The 21,914-nt window shown below is 41.5% G+C and overlaps 1 protein-coding gene across 5 annotated transcripts in view; it reads left to right on the top strand.

The window, feature by feature from the left end:
- Positions 1-21,914, top strand: part of ERBB4 (erb-b2 receptor tyrosine kinase 4) — a 1,155,234-nt gene that overhangs the window by 850,233 nt on the left and 283,087 nt on the right. For 3 of the 5 annotated variants that reach the window (XM_067470344.1, XM_060781240.2, XM_067470353.1), the window contains exons 14-16: positions 8,216-8,309; positions 9,674-9,828; positions 21,603-21,677. In XM_067470344.1, coding sequence (XP_067326445.1) covers positions 8,216-8,309; positions 9,674-9,828; positions 21,603-21,677 — 324 coding nt within the window. Of the gene's footprint in view, positions 1-8,215; positions 8,310-9,673; positions 9,829-21,430; positions 21,476-21,602; positions 21,678-21,914 lie in introns of all 5 variants that reach the window. The other 2 variants (XM_067470355.1, XM_067470351.1) reach the window with 1 other exon arrangement.

The raw sequence follows: 21,914 nt of genomic DNA, 5'->3' as shown, positions 1-21,914 counted from the left end.
CCCCATCCAGGGTAGGCAGCTGGATCTCCCTCCCACCCGGATGGCCCAGCCAAAGGATCTCTGTCTTCACTGGATTCACCCTCAACCTGTTGGCATGCAACCATCCAGTAACGGCCTCAAGGCACTGATGGAAATTTTCAGGTACAGAGTCTGGCCAGCCCTCCATCCTAGAATGAGTTGAGTGTCGTCAGCGTACTGGTGGCACTCAAGCCCAAAGCTCCACACCAGTCGGGCAAGCGGTCACATATAGATGTTAAATAATAGAGGAGAGAGAATAGCTCCCTGTAGGACCCCGCAAGTTAGTGGAGATCTCTCAGAAACCATTCCTCCCCTCACCACATGCTGTCCCCGATTCTGGAGGAAGGAGGACACCCATTTAAGGGGTATCCCCCTAACCCCAGTCATGGCTATGCGGTGGGTCAATAGATTGTGATCGACCGTATCAAATGCTGCTGTGAGGTCCAACAACAAAAGCAGCGTTGATCTGCCTTGATCCATCTGGCAGCGAAGCTTATCTGTGATGGTAACTAGTACAGTCTCCGTTCCGTGCCACCTACGGAAACCAGACTGGAAGGGATCAAGTTCGGCCATGTCATTTAGGAACTGCTGCAACTGTTCCACTGCTGCTCTCTCAACCACCTTGCCCAGAAACAGAAGGTTCGAGACTGGGCGGTAGCTAGAGGGAACCGAACGATCTAAGTCTGGTTTCTTCAGCAGTGGAGATACCATCGGCTCTTTTAAACCCTCTGGAAAAACTCCTTGCTCAAGGGAGCTATTTATTATAATCAACAGAGGTTCACGTTATCCCTCAAGGCAAGATTTTACTAGCCAGGAGGGACACGGATCAAGGGAGCAGGTGGCCGGCCTAGTTGCAGTCATGATCCTATCGACAGCTTCTGCATCCAGCGGGGTAAACCGGTCGAGGATGGGCCCAGCGAGTGGCCACAGAGTCTCAAGTTCACTTACTGTATCAATCATGGCAGGGAGATCCCGATGGAGAAGCGAGATCTCGTCTGCGAAGTAGCTCTGGAAAACCTCAGCAAAAGGGGCCAGATCATTGTTTGGAACAGAAAGGATTGTTGTCAGGGATCTAATAATCTTAAATAATTATGCTGGGTGTGAGCTCGCAGACTCTATCAAGGAAGCATAATAAGATTTTTTTGGCCTCGGTGACAGCATGCTTATAAGACTCTCTAAAGTTCTTATAAGCTGATTCCGATTCCCTGTCACAGAATTCCCGCCACACGCCCTCTAGCCATCTCTTCTCCCGTTTCATCGCACGGAGCTCCTCAGTAAACCAAGGAGACCCATTCTCACGGGGTCGGAGAGGGCGTCTAGGGGTGATCTCGTCAAGTGCATTGGATAATTTAGTGTTCCATGTATCCACTTGCACCTCCAGTGAGTCGCTGACAGGTTCCAAGGCCTTCAGAGCATTCAGGAACCTGACCGGTTCCATAAGTCTCTTCGAGTGAACCCAAATAGGTTTGGCGCCCAGACCGAGTGGGGTGGTATGCTCAATATGGATTCCTAGGGCGCAGTGATCCAACCATGGAACCTCCAGAACAGAGGTTAGGGTCACTTGGATTCAAAATTTAATCTTAATTTTATTTAAGGAGAAAATGTGGATTACATGGCAATGTAGAAGGGTCCTCAATGAATGAGGGACCTCCAAGTCAACTTAACCTTAAGAACTCAGATCTTGCAGGCACAGAACCATTCCTTCTCTGATTGAATCTATTCATCCAGAATGTGGCCTTCCTCTGTTCCTGATGCTTTCCACTTTCCCATGTTTTCTTGTCTTTGGAATTGAGTCCACTCTTCACATGATATGTCCAAACAATTATTGTGTCAGCTTCTAGGGAGAGTTGAGCCTTGATTTGAACCCATTTATTTGTGTTTGGATTTGTGTGAGAGCCTTGTTTACTGTGCATGGAACCAGACCTGACTATCTGTGTTGCACCATTCATGGTGTTATTCTTGAATGATTAAGATCACATGGTAAATGGGAGTGGAAAATCCAAGAAAAAGAGGGGATATTGGGCCCCTGCAACAGCTCAATTTGCAAGTGTGGACAGATTTCTGAACCTATCAAATGTATACATTTTGACAGGTCTACAGTGTAAATCGTGGATGAAGATTGAGTCTGTGAAATGTCATTATATTTATTTATTTACTAGCCGTCCCCTGCCACGCTTTGCTGTGGCCCAGTCTGGTGATCTGGAAAATAAAGTAATGAGAAAGTGTTGGTTTCTAATATATGTAATTTCTTTATGCTTGTGGGTAAACAGTATTTGATTATGTTTTCTTGCCCTGGTGAAGGGAGTTGGACTGGATGGCCTTAAGTATTTTCTATTGGTCATAGGGGTTCTGTGTGGGAAGTTTGCCCCAGTTCTATCATTTGTGGGGTTCAGAATGCTCTTTGATTGTAGGTGAGTTATAAATCCCAGAAACTTCAACTCCCAAATGTCAAGGTCTATTTTCTCTAAACTGCACCAGTGTTCATATTTGGGCATTTTGAGTATCAGTGCCAAGTCTGGTCCAGATCCATCATTGTTTGAGTCTACAGTGCTCTCTGGATGTAGGTGAACTACAACTCCCAAACTCAAGGTCAATGCCCACCAAACCATTATAGTGTTTTGTGTTGATCATAGGAGTGCTGTATGCCACGTTTGGTTCAATGCCATAATTGGTGGAGTTCAGAATGCTCTTTTATTGTAGGTGAACTATAAATCCCAGCAACTACAACTCCCAAATGACAAAATCAAAAAAATTTGAGTGAAGAACATACATTGGGTTGTTAGGTGTTTGCTGTCCAAATTTGGTGTCATTTGGCCCACTGGTTTTTGAGTTCTGTTAATCCCACAAACGAACATTACATTTTTATTTATATAGATTACATTTAAATGCCGCCTTTCTCACCCCAAAGGGGACTCAGAATGGCTTACAAGTTATGATTGTTTCTGATTTGTGCGCTATTTTCTTTGGACTTCATTCTGGTCTTGATCTTATACAATAAAGACACAAGGAGTCAGTCAACACCTTTTGCTATGATCAAGCAACTAAGCAATTGAAGTACTGGGTTGTTGTAGGTTTTCTGGGCTATATGGCCATGTTCTAGAGGCATTTTCTCCTGACGTTTCGCCTGCATTTATGGCAAGCATCCTCAGAGGTAGTGAGGTCTATTGAAGTACTCTCACTGTAAGACTGTTGGGCCATGGAGGTCCCCAGCCCAGGAGTTGTAAGGCAGCAGGGCTGAAGAGGTGTTGCTATGGCTCCACGCAGGTGTTGCTATGATGGTTTCCCCTGACTCTAAAACATATCCTGTACTTGGGGCTGATATCTGAAAAGTGTTTTTAATGTTAGCAGTCAATATGTTTCAATTAAGTATGTGCTAAGCTACTTTTTGATGCGAGAGCTAAAAAAAAATAATGAGTGGCTCTTTTCAGCAGATCTATGAAATAAGCCTAAATGACCCATTAGCATCTAGTAATCATAGCCAATTTTCCCTGAAAGATTTTCCTTTCAAATATGTAGTATAAAATAAAAAAAATCTTTTTACAAAATCTTCCTAGTTATAATTCGCTCTTTCAGGAGTAAATTTTCCAGGGGAAGATTTCTCTCACTTTCTGTTGTCTTACCCCTGTTCTTAATTGGATATCTATGAATAACACTACTAAGATTTTCTTTTTAAAAATCTTGAGAGCTTGATTTAGAGGACTTGTAATTTTATACTTCATTAGTGTTTTACTGCTGCTCTTCATTGCTGCTGCGCTACACCTTCCATCCACAAGTAGAGTACCACCTCTCCAGATTGAGGAAGAGAAGGCCATATATCAATGTTCTCAACCTGGGGGTCATGAGTGGGTTTCAGAGGGGTCACTAAAGTCCATCAGAAAAAACATATTTCTGATGATCATAGGAACTCTTTTGGCAGAGAAGGCTAAAGATCTCTCCGTTTGTCCTTCTCTTCCTTTTTGGTGTTGGTGAACTACAACTCCAAGAATTCAAAAATAGCCCCCCCCCCCCCCCAACCCCACCAGTATTCAATGTTGGCCATGTAGGTAATGTGCTAAGTTTGGTGCAGATCCATTGTGGGCTGGGTTTAGAGTGCTCTTTGATTGTAGGTGAACTATAAATCCCAAATGTCAAGGTCTCTATTCCCCAAACTCCACCAGTGTTCACATTTGGGCATATTGAGTATTTGTGCCACGTTTGGTCCAGTTCCATCACTGTTTGAGTCCACTGTTTGAGTCCACAGTGCTCTCTGGATGTAGAGAAACTACAGCTCCAAAACTCAAGGTCAATGCCCACTAAACTCTTCCAGTATTTTCTGTTGGTCGTGGACGTTTTGTGTGCCAAGATTGGTTTAATTCCATCATTGGTGGAGTTCAGAATGCTCTTTGATTGTAGGTGAACTATAAATCCCAGCAACTACAACTCCCAAATGTCAAGCTCTATTTTCCCCAGTCTCCACCAGTGTTCACATTGGGGCATATTGAGGATTCATGCCAAGTTTGGTCTAGATCCATCATTGTTTGAGTCCACAGTGCTCTACCTGGATGTAGGTGAACTACAACTTCAGAACTCAAGGTCAATGCCCACCAAACCCTTCCAGTATTTTCTCTGGGTCATAGGAGTTTTGAGTGCCAAGTGTGGTTCAATTCCATCATTGGTGGAGTTCAGAATGCTCTTTGATTGTAGGTGAACTATAAATCCCAGCAACTACAACTCCCAAATGTCAAGCTCTATTTTCCCCAGTTTCCACCAGTGCTCACATTGGGGCATATTGAGGATTCATGCCAAGTTTGGTCTAGATCCATCATTGTTTGAGTCCACAGTGCTCTACCTGGATGTAGGTGAACTACAACTTCAGAACTCAAGGTCAATGCCCACCAAACCCTTCCAGTATTTTCTCTGGGTCATAGGAGTTTTGAGTGCCAAGTGTGGTTCAATTCCATCATTGGTGGAGTTCAGAATGCTCTTTGATTGTAGGTGAACTATAAATCCCAGCAACTACAACTCCCAAATGTCAAGCTCTATTTTCCCCAGTTTCCACCAGTGCTCACATTGGGGCATATTGAAGATTCATGCCAAGTTTGGTCTAGATCCATCATTGTTTGAGTCCACAGTGCTCTACCTGGATGTAGGTGAACTACAACTTCAGAACTCAAGGTCAATGCCCACCAAACCCTTCCAGTATTTTCTCTGGGTCATAGGAGTTTTGAGTGCCAAATGCGGTTCAATTCCATCATTGGTGGAGTTCAGAATGCTTTTTGATTGTAGGTGAACTATAAATCCCAGCAACTACAACTCCCAAATGACAAAATCAACCCCCCCCCCCCCACGGGCACTAGGATTCAAATGTGGGTGTATTGGGTATTTGTGCCAGATTTGGTCCAGTGAATGAAAATTCATCCTGCATATCAGATATTTATATTAAGATTCATAACAGTAGCGAAACGACAGTTACGAGGTAGCAATGAAAATAATGTTATGGTTGGGAGTCACCACAACAGGAGGAAGTGTATTCAGGGGTTGCGGCATTAGGAAGGTTGAGAAACACTGCCATATATGCTTGTAGTCATTCTTGAACAGATTTTCCTTTTTCTGCCCTCCTTCCCCAATTGCATTTTATTAGCTTGTATCAGGCAATCTCCAAGTTACAAACAAGATACTGGGTTCTGTAGCTTCTTAAGTTGAATTTATTTGTAAGTTGGAACAGGTACATCTTTTAAGTGCAACTCCAAAGGCATGGATAGAGCTGCGTTGGATTACTTGTTACTTGCAATAATTTTGTTAAAGTTACCTTTTTTTGAAGTGATTTCGAAGCAATTTAAAAAACCCGGAAGTCCCTTTGCCCTTCCAAAGCTTTTTCTGCCATTTTTGTTACAACTCAGGAAGTGAGTCAGAAATGATTCTGACTGGGCAGTGGGCACAGCCTGCCTTGCCGTTTGTGTGTTGTTGCTCTTGGGGTTCGGGTTGGGTGAGCATTGAGAGGGTAGTGTGTGTGTGGGTGAGTGGTGTGGGTGGGAACAACACAGAGGAACCAAAACACTCACTTCAACATTTTAAAAAAACAACGTTGTAGCTGGTCTCTCTGGCCTCAGTGTTTTTTAGTTTGTGTTGCACATTGCCTCCAAAGAACTACATCTCCCATCAATTCAAGCCACTCTTTGAATACAAACTCTCCTTCCCAAAGTAGTGAAATCAGTTTCCAAGGCAAAAAGGGCAGGGCTGTTTGTTATTTTCTTTGCTTGTTGCACCGGGATTGTGGCACAGCTGGCTGAGTGTCAGCGGCATTAAGATCACTCTGACCAGAAGGTCATGAGTTCGAAGCCAGCCCGGATCGGAGTGAGTGTCTGACCAATTGTGTAGCTTGTTGTCGACCTTTGCAACCCAAAAGACAGTTGCATCTGTCAAGTAGGAAAATTAGGTACCACCTATGTGTGAGGAGGCTAATTTAACTAATTTATGAGGCCATAAAAAGACTCTAGCAAAAAGCACTCCAGCAAAGCATGTGGGGAATGCGGAAGTACTTCATCAGTGTCGCAGATGGACGATGAAATCGACAGCTCCCCTGGCAGCCAGAAAAAGTTAAATAGCCTCTGTGTATGTCTATATATGTTATATTGAATGTTTGCCATATATGTGTACATTGTAATCCGCCCTGAGTCCCCTGCAGGGTGAGAAGGATGGAATATAAATGCTGTAAATAAAAATAAATAAATAGTTGCCTAAGAAGACACTAGAAATCCCATACTTTCATGCCTATACTTCCCTAACTTTTGAAATCAGGGAGAGAGAATCCCGTGAAGTTTGCCTAGTACCATTTGCTGTTTTTTGTGTATTGCGCAATCACGTCCACCATTAATGAAGCCATTTGGAAATTTCGGAAATTTCTGAAAGTTCCAATTTTTTTTTTTTGGAAAAAATCAGAATTCAATTTCAAATCAAACCACCAGCACCCCCTACATCCAAAACGAGTTTTGAACTGTTTTTTAATCAACCAAGCCTGTTATATACACTTCTATAGACCAGGTATGATTGAAGAAAACAATTCACCTATAGTTGTTGTAAGCTGTCCAAAGTCCTTTGGGGAGAAGGGATGGGATACAAATAAAGATTGTTGTAAGAGATTTCATATTTGCTAGTCCTTCCATGTTATGTGGCATCCCTGGGCATGCTAATATATCTGATTATAATTATGGGTAGTAGAAAGCTATATCACCTAAAAAATTCTTTAGATCAAACATCATGTTTTTAACCAGTATTATTTTATTTATTGTGTCAGGGGCAACCAGAAGATTGTATTACATTTCAAACAGCAAAAACAAACAAACAGACACAAAACAAAATTTATGAATTTGGTAGTTGATTAAATGTCCTTTGACCAGTATCTGGCCACTTGGAGTGCCTCTGGTGTTGCTGCAAGAAGGTCCTCCATTGTGCATGTGGCAGGGCTCAGGTTGCATTGCAGTAGGTGGTCAGTGGTTTGCTCTTCTCCACACTCGCATGTTGTGGATTCCACTTTGTAGCCCCATTTCTGAAGGTTGGCTCTGCATCTCGTGGTGCCAGAGCGCAGTCTGTTCAACGCCTTCCAAGTCACCCAGTTTTCTGTGCCCAGGGGGGAGTCTCTCATCTGGTATCAGCCATTGGTTGAGGTTCTGTGTTTGAGCCTGCCACTTTTGGACTCTCGCTTGCTGAGGTGTTCCAGCAAGTGTCTCTGTAGATCTTAGAAAACTATTTCTTGATTTAAGTCATTGACATGCTGGCTGATACCCAAACAGGGGATGAGCTGGAGATGTCTCTGCCTTGCTCCTTTCACTAATGGCTGCTACTTCCCGGCGGATGTCAGGTGGTGCGATACTGGCTAAACAGTGTAATTTCTCCAGTGGTGTAGGGCGCAGACACCCCATGATAATGTGGCATGTCTCATTAAGAGCCACATCTACTGTTTTAGCGTGGTGAGATGTGTTCCACACCGGGCATGCATACTCAGCAGCAGAGCAGCATAGTGCAAGGGCAGATGTCTTCACTGTGTCTGGTTGTGATCCCCAGGTTGTGCCAGTCAGCTTGTTAACCAGTTAGTGCCTATGACACTTGATTGATACATGACTTCAAGTTTTTTCCCATTGAAATAGCAATATTCATATTGAAAAGTGAACTCGTTCAGTGATAAAATGAATGCTTTAATGATCTTTATCCATTGTTTTAGAGAATACAGAGAGTTTGCAAATGGTTCCGTCTGTGTGGAATGTGACTCTCAGTGTGAGAAGATGGATAACAACAGGATCACATGTAGGGGACCGGTGAGTAAAGGCATATAAAGACCTAGATGACAACATAATTTGAAACATGCCATGTTTCTAATTTATAATATGAAAAGATAATGCATCCCATGTAAATCTGACCAAGTATTGAGGTCTTCCAGCTAAACACCTTGTCAGTTGTGTTTCATGAGGAAATAGGAGAAGGCCTTTATGGTGAATACTTCTAGGTTGTAGTATTCTGTTTATAGGAAGCTAAACCGACTCCCTCTCTCTTCTCAAACCAGGTGCTGGGAAGGGGGTAGTTTTAAATACTGATGCCCAATAATCTTTGTAGACAAAATCTTTCATTTCTGAGTAGGAAGAGTCTTGGGTTGGCATCCAGTTGGTTATTCCCTATTAGAGTAGACCCATTCAGTCAACTGATGTACAGTGAATAATTACATGGATTCAATTGGCCTACTATCATCAGGACTAACAATAGGATTTAGGATTATATTTAACACTGGTCATTTCTCATGTCGTAGCCTATTAGTGCCTGTCACTCACATAACAATTATGCAGCACTTCCAGCCCTAGAATGAACACACAAGAAGAAGTTTGAAACATGATTACCTTCTGAGAAGATGCTTGAATCCTATCCATCAAATGCATAATTATACACATATTTGACATATGACTTCTTTGGTCAAACTGATGGTCTTTGGAGGCTCTCTCTCCAGCTGGTTATTTTTAACCTAAGTAGTTACGAAATGGTGCAAGTCCTCCAATTGACTCAATCTCAGGCCCCTTCTACACTGCCATATAATCCAGATTATCAAAGCAGATATTCTCTATTTTCTGCTTTGAACTGGATTATGTGAGTCAACACTGCCATATAATCCAGTTCAAAGCAGATAAACTGGATTTTATATGGCAGCGTATATGGGGCTTCTGAGTGATTCTTAAGAGCTGCTAGATGATCGGAATGGAAAGAATATCCGTAAATATTTAAGTAAACTGATCACCTAATACAGTTTCAGAAAGCTCTGACAAGGAGAATTTTAGACAGATGAAAAATTTCAGTTTGGGACTTATTCTTTAGGAAAACTGACCAAGATTTGTAAATACAGTAAATTATATTTTCTGCAGAAAAAAAGTTCAGCACAGAGAAAATGTATTGAAAACGATTCAGTTTTAAAACTCATGTATATTTGTTCTTGTCTATGAGGGGGGAAATGAACAAGATTTACATCCCTACTATAAGTGTGTTAGGCATTCTAGATAAAAATTGTGTTAATGGCTAGAATATTAATACTGTAAGTTTGGAATTGTTCTCCAAAAATATTTGAGAATCTTACCTTTCTTGGGGAACAGCAAGAGGGAAGTCTGAACTCAATGCAATTTTATTTTATTTTTTTGTCTAGGGACCAGATCATTGCACAAAATGTTTCCATTTTAAAGATGGCCCCAATTGTGTGGAAAAGTGTCCTGATGGTGTACAAGGGACAAATAGCTTCATTTTCAAATATGCTGATGAAGACCGTGAATGCCACTCTTGCCATCCAAACTGTACTCAAGGGTAAGCTTGTATGTCACTAAATGGCATTTACTCTTTTTTTTTGGTTTATTTGTTCTGTGTTTGTGCGAGATAATATAATTTTACCTGTTTCACTGCTTTAATTTCCCCTAATTCATACCTGATATAACTGTAACCAATTTGCATTTTTCTGGAGTCTATCTATATCATCTATATCTGTTCATGCAGGGCTCAATTGCTGCTAACAGTACAATTATGTTGTTAAGTTTGTGTATTCTAAGCCTGAGAAGTTGTACAATGCTCCTCCTACCAGTGTAGAAATGGCGAAAAAGTGGCATTACTTTAACACTTTCTTTTGCGTTTCTTCTTTCTAATATGTTGTTACTGCTGCTGTTATTTCCTTTTCCTCTTCTTCTCTGTGCATTGCATATTTTAAAGTGTTTATTTTAAGATTTTACATGAGTTGAGTTGTGTTTTTTTCATATGTAACTCTGTAAAATATCATTTGTGTTGATGATATTATGTTAAGTGATAACTTACAAATGCATGTACAGAAGATGTTCATTTTGGGATAGAGTGTTTCTGACATTTAAGGTTTTATGAAAAAGTGTAAAGCTGTTGCCTTTCATTGACGTTCCTATTCATGCACTCTGTGTTCCTCATTAAGCCACAGGAATACAGATATTAATTTAATAAAGTGTGACCAAAATGGTTTGCCTGATGAAAAATATTTCTATCCATATCTGGAAAACAACATAATCTTCTGAGGTTTTGCTTTTAAGCATCGGTGATTACATTTCCGCTTCAGTTATTATGTTCCAATGACTTGTGTTCAGCACTTCTCCTCTAAAGCCATTAAAATGGCTCTTGTTTTCTATGAATGCCCCTTGTGATGGTGCACACTTGTGCGGAAGCATCCCCAATAGTTCTTAACATGAAAGTTGGCACAGATACAGAATCTCATTCATATTTATTTAAGAGCCTTTTCTTTGGTGCTGTGTACCGTGCTTCGGCATTAATGTTCACGGAGCAGATGCCATGGGACACTGTTAAAACATAAAGTATTTACTTCAAGAAGACTTCAATGGAATGCTATTTAAAGCACAATGCTCATAGCTAAAGAACCAGGTCACTTTGAAGGATTATTTTCTCAATGAACCATTAAAAATAAAAGGCATGGTAGCTCAGCTTAATTGGCTACAGTTCCTGATTGACCCATGTCTTCACAAGAATGCCAAACTTTCATCCCCATTTAAAAGTACAGGGTGAGGCAGCATAACTTCCTTGTTTCAAAACTTAATAAAACCCATTGTATGAATCAGATTTTTTTTATAATGTAGGCGCATACCTAAAGTTTTGTTTTACATTGTTTTGAAAATCAAATTAAAATAGGGAAAGAAGAAAACAAAAAAGCAAAGAAATAAAGAGACTTTAAAATAAGATCACATAGAAGATTTTCGGAAGACATCAGGAAGTCAAGACTTTTTTCTCTTTTTTTTCTCTTTCCTTTCCCTTTTTTCTTCTTTTTCTTTTTTTTCCATCCCCACTTTTTCTCCCTGCCTTTTCATTTTTTATGATGATTTTAACCTACTTGTATATTTTAAGAAAACCTGAATAAAGATTAATTTAAAAAAATAAAATCAAATTAGGTAGGTGACATCCCCCATTCTCCATTCTCCATACACTGAGTGAACAAATTTCTGGCGTTTGTCATGACTCTTGCCAGCATAGCAGGCGTTATGTTGGCAATTTCTTCCTGGATGTTGGTCTTGGATGGTTCACACAAACACAGGATTTCAAAAGTCCCTATAGAAAAAAAATCACAAGGGGCCAAATCTGGAGAGCGGGCTGGCCACTCCAAATTGGCTCAAAAAGTAGGCCTCAACGGCAAAAGCACGCTCCTCACTGTTCCAACGCATGATGGCGACCGAATTGTCAGGACAAAGGTTTATACTCCCACCTCTCGAACGAGACCGCTAGCGCTCCTCTACGTCTTCAATCGACTGAATGGCGAGCATTTTAAAAAAGCAAGTTATGCTGCCTCACCCTGAGTTGCCTGCGGGCTGATATGGGTGGGATATAAATAATGTAAATAAATAAATAATAAATATTTGTCCAAGGTAATATTTCAGTTCTCCAGAACCCCCCCCCTCCCCCCCCCCCCAAAAAAAATGTTATTCAGGCAGAGTTCTATATAATCCATAAGGTTCTCAGCTGCTTCTTTTGGTTTGAATTAAAAGGCCAGATCCAGAAAGGATATCACTGAAAATATTAATAATTAAAACATTTCTAGACCAGGCATGGACAAACTGGTCAGGGGCTGGATGAAGCCCCCTGGGTGCTTTCCTCAGGCCCTCCTCATGTTCCCTGTCCTCTTGGCATAAGGATTCAGTGGCCCAGTGTATCCTGATGAAGAAAGGACGGGGGACTAAGGCACGCAGCATCTGAGAGCTCTCTGGAGCACTCTCAGCCACTGCATGTCTCACCCTCCTCCTGGCATAAGGATGATGCAGCATTGATCTTATCCTGGGAAGACACCTTGAGGAAGGCTCACAGCATTTGAGAGCCCTCCAGAGTGCTGCCGGATGGTGCCTGTCTTACCTTCCTCCCGGAAGACAGTCTGAAGATTGAGGGAGGAGTATTGAGGAGTATTATCATCATCATGGAGCCCCCGGTGGCGCAGTGGGTTAAACCCCTGTGCCGGCAGGACTGAAGACCAACAGGTCACAGGTTCGAATCCGGGGAGAGACGGATGAGCTCCCTCTATCAGCTCCAGCTCCTCATGTGGGGACATGAGAGAAGCCTCCCACAAGGATGATAAAACATCAAATAATCTGGGCATCCCCTGGGCAACGTCCTTGCAGACGGCCAATTCTCTCACATCAGAAGCGACTTGCAATTTCTCAGGTCGCTCCTGACATGAAAAAAAATCATCATCATCATCATCATCATCATCATCAAATTACTTATTAATTGCCCTCCATCCAAGATGCTCTAGGTGATTTAGAAGCTAAAATTGTAAAGGATAAAAATATATACATACAGATATTGATAAAATTAACAAAGATCAAAAGCTCTAGTAAAAAGCCAGGTCTTAAGTGCTAGGGTAAAATGCCCTAAGTTACGCATGGCTCTCATGTAGGGCGGCAAGGAATTCCACAAGGCAGGGGCACAATTAGAAAAAGCTCTGCGTCTGGTCCTTTCCAAGAGCACTTCTCTAGGACCCAGTATATAAAGTAAGTCATGTTGGGATGGTCGTTGTGACCTCCGATGATGGGAGAATGAGAGACAGTCCCTAAGATACGACGGACCCTGGCCGTAAAGAATTTTCAAGGTCAGAACTAGCATCTTATATAAACCACGGTAATCAGTTGGAAGCCGATGCAAATGCCGCAACACTGGTGTTATATGGCATTTCATGAGTAGCCTGGCTGCCGCATTCTGAACAATACGGAGCTTTCGGGTCGTAGACATCGGAAGGCCAACATACAGGGCGTTGCAATAGTCCAGCCTAGACGTGACCGTGGCATGGATGACTGTTGCCAGAGCCTCGTCAGATAGGTAGGGTGCCAGTTGCCTCGCTTGTCGTAGATGGAAAAAGGCCTGTTTATCAGTGCAATCTCCACATGTCCCAATTCAGGAGGAAAGCAGGATAGAAATAAATAAATAAATCATGTCACATTTTCTTCCCAGCATAAGGATGGAGCAAGCAACCTCATCAACCTGAGGATGGCCTGCCCCCTCCTGGCTCTGCCCTCTCCCAGGCCCTCCTGGGCCCGTCCCATCCAGCATGTACCCAGCCGCCCTCCCTTCTGGCCCATCTCACAATGTGGCCCCAAGACAAAAAGTTTACCCATGCCTGTTCGAGATTCTAGCTATTGTAATCTCAGAGGCAGTAAGAGGAAGCCAGAGGCGAGTGTACTGTGCATGGCTGCTTTCCTCCATCTTTTATCTTTGCTCATTAGTTTGCTAGGTGTCTCCTTCCCTTTCCCATCCCCTAGGAAAAAATATCCACAAAAAGAGAACTACGATAAACAGAGATAAGAAATAGATGGAGAAAGGTGAGCAGCAGCTGTACAAACCTGTCTACATTTTATTGCCTGTTTTAGGAGAAATCATCTGAGTTCTCAAGAAGCAGAGCTAGGCTTGCATGGTTTTTATTTGTTTGTTTCAGGTGCTGTTTGTATTAAAACAGCCTAGGTTTAAAGTCCCCGAACTTCTAAATGCCAATGTTTAGCATGCAGAATATGGTCTTTAGCTCAATCATAAAGAAAAGTGGTGCTAAAACCACTTAATTGGTATGATCTCTGAACATTTAACATGGGCCACTTGAGTTAAAAACAGTTACGCTGCAATTAGAGAGTTAGGCAAAACCCAACCAAGAGCAAGAAATGACAATAAACAAGAGGCCAAAATTTTGGTCCTGTATAAGAATAATTTACAAGAGGCTTTTATTGTTTTGCCGCTAAAATTAAACCAGTAAATTATTCAATGAAAATGTTGATGTCAACAGCTGTTGCCATTCAAAATGAGACCTTTTGCTGTTTTTGCAAATCTAATTACAACCGTGCCATTAGGGAAATGAACCTAAGACAGCAGAGACACCGCCGGAATCTCTTGCAGACATACCTTCCACTTGGTCCCTGAAAATCTGAGTTATATAATAAAAAAAGGGAAAAGGAAGTTCTGAGATAAAAGAAACTGCAGCACTGGGGGGGGGGGGCAACCTAGAGGGAGTGATAGCTATTTAATAATGTCATTAATTGAAAAGGTTTGGATAGTTCAGATGAAATGCTATAATATAATTCAGTATGCAGTATGACCCCTGCATTCCCCAGACTGATATCCACTGTTTCATTTATCCACGTTTGACAAAATGTGTCCTCTCAGGGCATATTCTAGGTCCTCAAGTACAACTTTATGGTATTCCTGGATGAGATGTCCTTCATTTCAACAAGGTTCCCTATTATCCATTGTTTTACATATTTGTATGACTTGGAACACAGCCCACACAGATATGTTGTTCATATTGTTGTACTGTGCAACTATTTTCTTTTTCAGATGGACAAGAAAATATTTTTCACTATGTTGTAGCAGGATTTGCTTTTGATTCGTTATTTTAAACCTCTAGAGTGGTGTTTCTCAACCTGGGGGTCGGGACCCCTGGGGGGTCGCGAGGGGGTGTCAAAGGGGTCGCCAAAGACCATCAGAAAACACAGTATTTTGGGTTGGCCATGAGGGTGCTGTGTGGGAAGTATGGCCCAATTCTATCGTCGGTGGTGTTCAGAATGCTCTTTGATTGTAGGTGAACTATGAATCCCAGCAACTACAACTCCCAAATGTCATAGTCTATTGTCTCCAAACTCCACCAGTGTTCACATTTGGGCATACTGAGGATTTGTGCCAAGTTTGGTCTAGACCCATCATTGTTTGAGTCCATAGTGCTCTCTGGATAACAATAATAATAATAATAATAATAATAATAATAATAATAATAATAATAATAGGACTTTATTTGTACCCCGCTACCATCTCCCGAGGGACTCGGTGCGGCTTACATGAGACCGAGCCCACAATACAATAATAAGAATAACAGCAATAATACAAAAAAAATACAAAAACTGGGGCTTGTCTAATATCCCTGGGGAGTGAGTTCCAGAGTCGAGGGGCCACCACCGAGAAAGCCCTCTCCCTCGTCCCCACCAATCGCGCTTGTGATGGTGGTGGGAGCACGAGCAGAGCCTCTCCAGATGATTGAAGAGATCGTGTGGGTTCGTACACAGAGATGCGGTCACGCAGGTAGGCAGGTCCCAAACCATTTAGGGCTTTGTAGGTAAGCACCTGCACCTTGATTTGGGCACGGTAAATGAATGGCAGCCAATGGAGCTCGTTAAACAGGAGGGTTGACCGCTCCCTATAAGGTGATATATAATCTATTGTCCCCAAACTCCACCAGTGTTCACATTTGGGCATACTGAGGACTCGTGCCAAGTTTGGTCCAGATCCATCATTGTTTGAGTCCATAGTCTTCTCTGGATATAGGTGAACTACTCCAAAACTCAAGGTCAAAGCCCACCAAACCCTTCCAGTATTTTCTGTTGGTTCTGTGTGCCAAGTTTGGTTCAATTCCATCATTTGTGGAGTTCAGAATGCTCTTTGATTGTAGGTAAACTATAAATCACAGCAACTGCAACTCCCAAATGACCAAAAATAAATCCCCTCGCAACCCCAACAGTATTCAAATTTGGGTGAATTGGGTATTTGTGCCAAATTTGGTCCAGTGAATGAAAATATATTCTGCATGTCAGATATTTACATTATGATGCATAACAGTAGTAAAATTGCAGTTAGCAACTAAAAAATTTTATGGTTGGGGGGGGGGGGGGGGTCACCACAACATGAGGAACTGTATTCAGGGGTCGCGGCATTAGGAAGGTTGACAAACACTGCTCTAGAGACTTGGTATAATGAGATGAATGCAAGTTGAAACCTCTTTGTATGAAAATGTGTAAAATAAACCTGCAAGTGCTCTTATTTTTGTTTCTCTTGCACTTTCTAGCAAAATACTGTTACATTTCTTGCGATTGCCACACTATGACAGATAAGAGCATCAATGGAAGTCTTGCTATCTTTTTGCATGACATACTCTACTCTGGAAGGGCAGCAAAATTGTCTTCTTGGACACATGCCTTAGTTTGGGTCTTGTCCAATGTAACTTTTTAACCTTTTTATTATTAAAGATGAACCATGTTTCTTTTGCTTGCCACCTGTCAGTATCCACTATCTACAAAGAAACAGAAAAGAAGCTTAAATGGGGAAATATATCTCTATAAATAACTCTGTGACTAAACAAAACAGAACAGAAACACCACTAGGTATTACTCAGTAGTATAATGCCTGGGTTTTTTTGTATCTAAACATTGGCTCCAATATTCAAAAGGACCCCTGTCACCCCGAAGTCCTGTGAGTGGCGATAATGAGTGCCCCAGATGGCTGGATTTTATGCTTCATCTGTCTTCTTGCCGGCAATGACAGGATTTCACTTGGATATGCTCTGAAACAGAATTAGTATTTTCCCTTCTTCTTCCCCCCACACATTTTTCTGATTCATAATTCTCCACCTCTATGGCTTTGTTACAGAAATTGGCACTTAATGTTTCTTCCCTCCTTGTATAGGATTCGCCAAGTGGAAATAAAAAGAAGCAGTGATAGAAATGGGATGCCTGCCTTCACATTTGGCCCTGAATAGGAACAGTTGTGAAAAATCAAAATGCAATTCCATGTAGCATATCTTTAATCCGCTGCGGTAGACTGCTTACTGGAATGAAACTAAAAGAAGCAATATGGCTAAAATACTTGTCAAAAGAAGAAGCTCAAAACTACATTGCCAAACCAATCCCATTCAGCACTCTAATGAGGACTGCTTTTAAAATATATATCCACTATCGGTATTGTGTCAGTTACATCAGACCAATGGCTTCAAAGGAGTAATAGAAAAGCTTGACGGATGCACTCTTTCTGAATTTTGACAAAACGGGACCTCATCCAAGAGCTGCTATTATTATTATTATTATTATTATTATTATTATTATTTGTACCCTGCGTTTTCTCTCCAAAAGAGAGACTCAAAGCATACATTAACACCTATATGATACCATTTAAACCTTAGCTATGCAGATGCAGGCATGTAGCCAGGGGGGGCTATAAGGGCTTCAGCCCCCCCCCCCCAAATTCTCATGGTGGTCCGTGAGAAGGTACATTATTTAAACTGTTTTGTTTATTAATATCATGATCTGATCACCATGCTCAATATATCAGATATGTATGGGGGTATTGGGGTAACGATACAAAAGGTTTGCTAAGGTAGACCCTCTTTCACCCAGACTCAGCCCCCCCCCCCCCCCCCCCCCGGAATCAAAATCCTGGCTACGGGCCTGTGCAGATGATACCACTTTGATGGCTGAAAGTGAGGAGGAGCTGAGGAGCCTTTTAATCAAGGTGAAAGAAGAAAGCACAAAAGCTGGGTTGCAGCTAAACATAAAAAACCAAGATTATGGCAACAAGAATGATTGATAATTGGGAAATAGAGGGGGAAAACGTGGAGGCCATGACAGACTTTGTATTTCTAGGTGCAAAGATTACTGCAGATGCAGACTGCAGTCAGAAAATCAGGAGATGCTTACTTCTTGGGAGGAGAGCAATGACGAGTCTCAATAAAATAGTGAAGAGTAGAGACATCACACTGGCAACGAAGATCCGCATAGTCAAAGCAATGGTATTCTTTGTAGTCACCTATGATGTGAGAGCTGGACCATAGGGAAGGCTGAGCAAAGTTCTGAGAGTGCCCTGGACCACAAGAAGATCCAACCAGTCCATACTTCAGGAAATAAAGCCCGACTGCTCATTGGAGGGAAGGAGAGTAGAGACCAAGATGAAGTACTTTGGCCACATCATGAGAAGAAAGGAAAGCTTAGAGAAGACAATGATGCTGGGGAAAATGGAAGGAAAAAGGAAGAGGGGCCGACGAAGGGCAAGATGGATGGATGGCATCCTTGAAGTGACTGGCTTGACTCTGATGGAGCTGAGGGTGGTGACGGCCAACAGGGAGCTCTGGCATGGGTTCGTCCATGAGGTCACGAAAAGTCGGAAGCTACTGAACGAATGAAAAACAATTTAAAGCCTGAAAAACATACAAACATTAAAATAGAATTAAATATCAATGGTATTAATAATAAACCGTTAAAATAATTTAAATTGATTAAAAACAGAAACATTAATTTGTTTATAAAATAATTTATTAAGCAAAACCACTCCAGAAACTTGCCAGCCATTACTCGTTACTTAAAAAATAATACATTAGTTGCATAATACTAGATTTTTTTTCTTGAGGGGGAAGTAAGTAAGTAAAGTAAAGTAATATTAGATCTTTTTTTTTTTTGAAAAAAGTAAATGCTGCACAATTCTTCCCCAGACAGGGTTGCATCCTATGGTTAAGTGAACAGGAAGCACCCAACAGTATTTCTCTTCACACTCTCCATACAACAGCTGCTTGAAACGTTTCTCTTCTTTTTCACAATTTCTCTAAAAAAAATCACTCTGGAAGTTCCTTGTGAGCAGCACAAGTTATATAACTGATATTCAGTGAGAATGCAGAATGATTCAAACCCAGGCAGAAAAATCTTACATCCACCAAAAATCGATGCCTTTATATATATGAGAAAATTGGACTTATAAGAATGGACATATAAAAAGAGATATGGATGGAAAACAGACAGTGTCATCTGCATCTCTAAATCATTCAAGACGATTCCTAGTCTAGTTAACAGTTGCTAACGGAAGCAGTTTATCTGTGGTGAACTTTCAGAAAGAAAACAATCAATCGATGTTTGGACACGTTTGAACCTGAACGAATCCCCATTTTTTTTCCACAGGACTAGCTCCTCCCATAAAGAAAGTGAAAAATTATGACAAATTCGAGCAGGGTGACTGACTTTAGTTTTAAACAAGATGACAGAGGGGCACTTTTAAAATGCTTTGCAAAGCCTCACAGAAAGATTTCAAAATGTTTCCAGGTCCAAAATTCCCAAGGGAATACAATTTGTGCCAAAAGAGAGTGTGTGCCCACATACATGTATGAATTTAGTCACAGGAAGGCTAGAGAAACTGTGATATCAAAATATGTATCTGCACCATATGCTCTTTTAGCAGGCGAGTTCATTCTTTTGCATTGGCAGATTGATATTTAGAGACAAGATTTTAGAAATGAGTTTAGATTGGATATTGTACTGTTAAATGATAACTTTGAGAAGAATTTCTCCCACCAAAAGATCTCAACAACACTGAGGTTCTTTCTCGTTTATACTTCTCTTCGCATTCAGTTTCCCGAATGCAAGCTAAAAATTATAGAATTTTCTTTTTAGGAAACTGATGGAATAAATTATGAGCTGAGTTTTGATCTCTGAAGATGTGAGAAGCCTTTATCCTGCTTTGAGAGACATAAGCAAAATTTGAATGCAACCTATGTTCCTTTACATAGAGAGACCTGCTGTCTTTTGTTGCCTTGTAATCCATTAACAGATGACTATGTTGGTTAATTACATTAAAAAATACAGTGTGAAAAAAATAAAGGTTTTTTTTTGTTGTGTCAGGAGCGACTTGAGAAAACTGCAAGTCGCTTCTGGTGTGAGAGAATTAGCCATTTGCAAGGAAGTTTCTAGGGGACGCCCGGATGTTTTGATGTGTTACCATCCTTGTGGGAGGATTCTCTCATGTCCCTGCATGAGGAGCTGGATCTGTTATAGGGAACTCATCCGTGCTCTCCCCAGATTCAAACCTGTGATCTGTCGGTCTTAAGTCCTGCTGTCACAGAGGTTTAACCCACTGCACCACCGGGGGCTCCAACAATAAAGGTAGACCTTTCACTATAGCAGATATCTGTTTGGAGTCCTTTCTACAACTCCACGGTGGTGCAATGGGTTAAACCACTGAGCTGCTGAATTTGTTGGCTGCAAGGTTGGTGGTTCAAATCCACGGGATGGGGTGAGCTACTGCCATCATCCCCAGCTTCTGCCAACCTAGCAGTTCGAAAACATGCAAATGTGAGTAGCTCAATAGGTACGCCTCAGCAGGAAGATGAGTGGCGTTCCATGCAGTCATACCAGCCACTTGACCCAGGAGGTGTCTATGGACAATGGAGGCTCTTCGACTTAGAAATGGAAATGAGCGTCATACCCAGAGTTGGAGATAAGCATCAGCCCCAGAGCTGGAGATGAAAGGGGAAGCCTTTACTTTATCTGCCTATCTGTGTTCAATTGTTTCTAGGCATTGAATGTTTGCTTTTGTGTCTGTATATGCTGGTATCCACCCTGAGTCCCCTTGGGGAGATAGGACAGAATACTAATACGATATTGTTGTTGTTGTTGTTGTTGTTATATAACTCCACAATTAATTCCTCTGAGGTAAGTGGTTCAAGAGTGATGGGCACATCCAGCTTGATTTGCAAAACCAGGAAGCACGAGACCCTGTTCCTTTTCTATTTCAGAGACCCATACATGTTTTGTTTGTTTTGTTTATTTTCTGATAGCTCTTGGGAAGATCAGATTTTTTTTATGCCAGCTCTAAAGGTCAGTTTATTCAAATCCAGTATAAAATAAAAAAGAATAGGAGCAAAATCTGGGGCTTTTCAATCAGTCTGGATGCATCTGATATGTCTGGAGTGGTTTAGTTTTATTTATTTATTTATGTATAATTCAAACTTATATGCCGCCACACCCCTGGGGCTCGGAGCGGCTTACAAGAACAGGCTAAAATCTAACACAATTTAAAAACAATTTAAAAACAACAATATCAGAGATCAAAGGCCTGTCGAAACAGATATGTCTTATGTGGTAGTAAAATCCCAAAACAGATATGTTTTGGGACTTTACTACCTGATTTTGTGTTCTGCTCTTTTTGTTTTGTTTGGAAAAAAAACTTCATGACCTCAGGAAAACTAGATAACTCCAGGAATTGTGACAGGATTGCCTCACAGTCCAAGGTGAAATGGAGATTTGTTTAAAATGTGTTTTTTCCCTATATACAATGGCTAATGGATTTTTTTCTCTTTCCCTTCTTCCCCCACTCTTTTCATCTGGATTTGCTGCAGGTGCATAGGTCCGCGCCTTGAGGACTGCATTGGTTTCATGGATAGGTACTTGCTGAGCACTTGCTCCTCTTGCCACACTCCCCATGTTCCATGTGTGGGCAAAGGCGCCTGTGTGTGCATGGCCCCCCTGTGAATGGTGAATGATATTTTCTGTTCTGTTAATTGCCTGCAGGTGTAGAGGTCCCACTAGTCATGACTGCATTTACTATCCGTGGACACGCCAGTCCACTTTACTACAACATGCTAGGTAACATCTGCCATCCCTGCCTTTTTTTCCTTCCTCTTGTCCTTTCTTTGTTAATACATGAGTAGGGAGTCATGCTAACCAGTGTGGTCAGCTGGAAACTGCTAAGATTTATGTACAGTCATGTCTCTGCAATGCTGTGCAGGGTGGTAATTAAATGCACATTCAGTGTGTTAATTAAATACACATAACTGAACATAGGACTGCAATACTGCTTTAAAAGAGACTTTCCCAGTTGGA

The sequence above is a fragment of the Anolis sagrei genome, chromosome 1 (genome assembly GCF_037176765.1).
Source record: "Anolis sagrei isolate rAnoSag1 chromosome 1, rAnoSag1.mat, whole genome shotgun sequence".
In the NCBI taxonomy this organism is placed as follows: Eukaryota; Metazoa; Chordata; class Lepidosauria; order Squamata; family Dactyloidae; genus Anolis; species Anolis sagrei.
The sequence above is the reverse complement of the archived record's forward strand: the minus strand, read 5'-3'. Positions and strand labels throughout refer to the sequence as shown.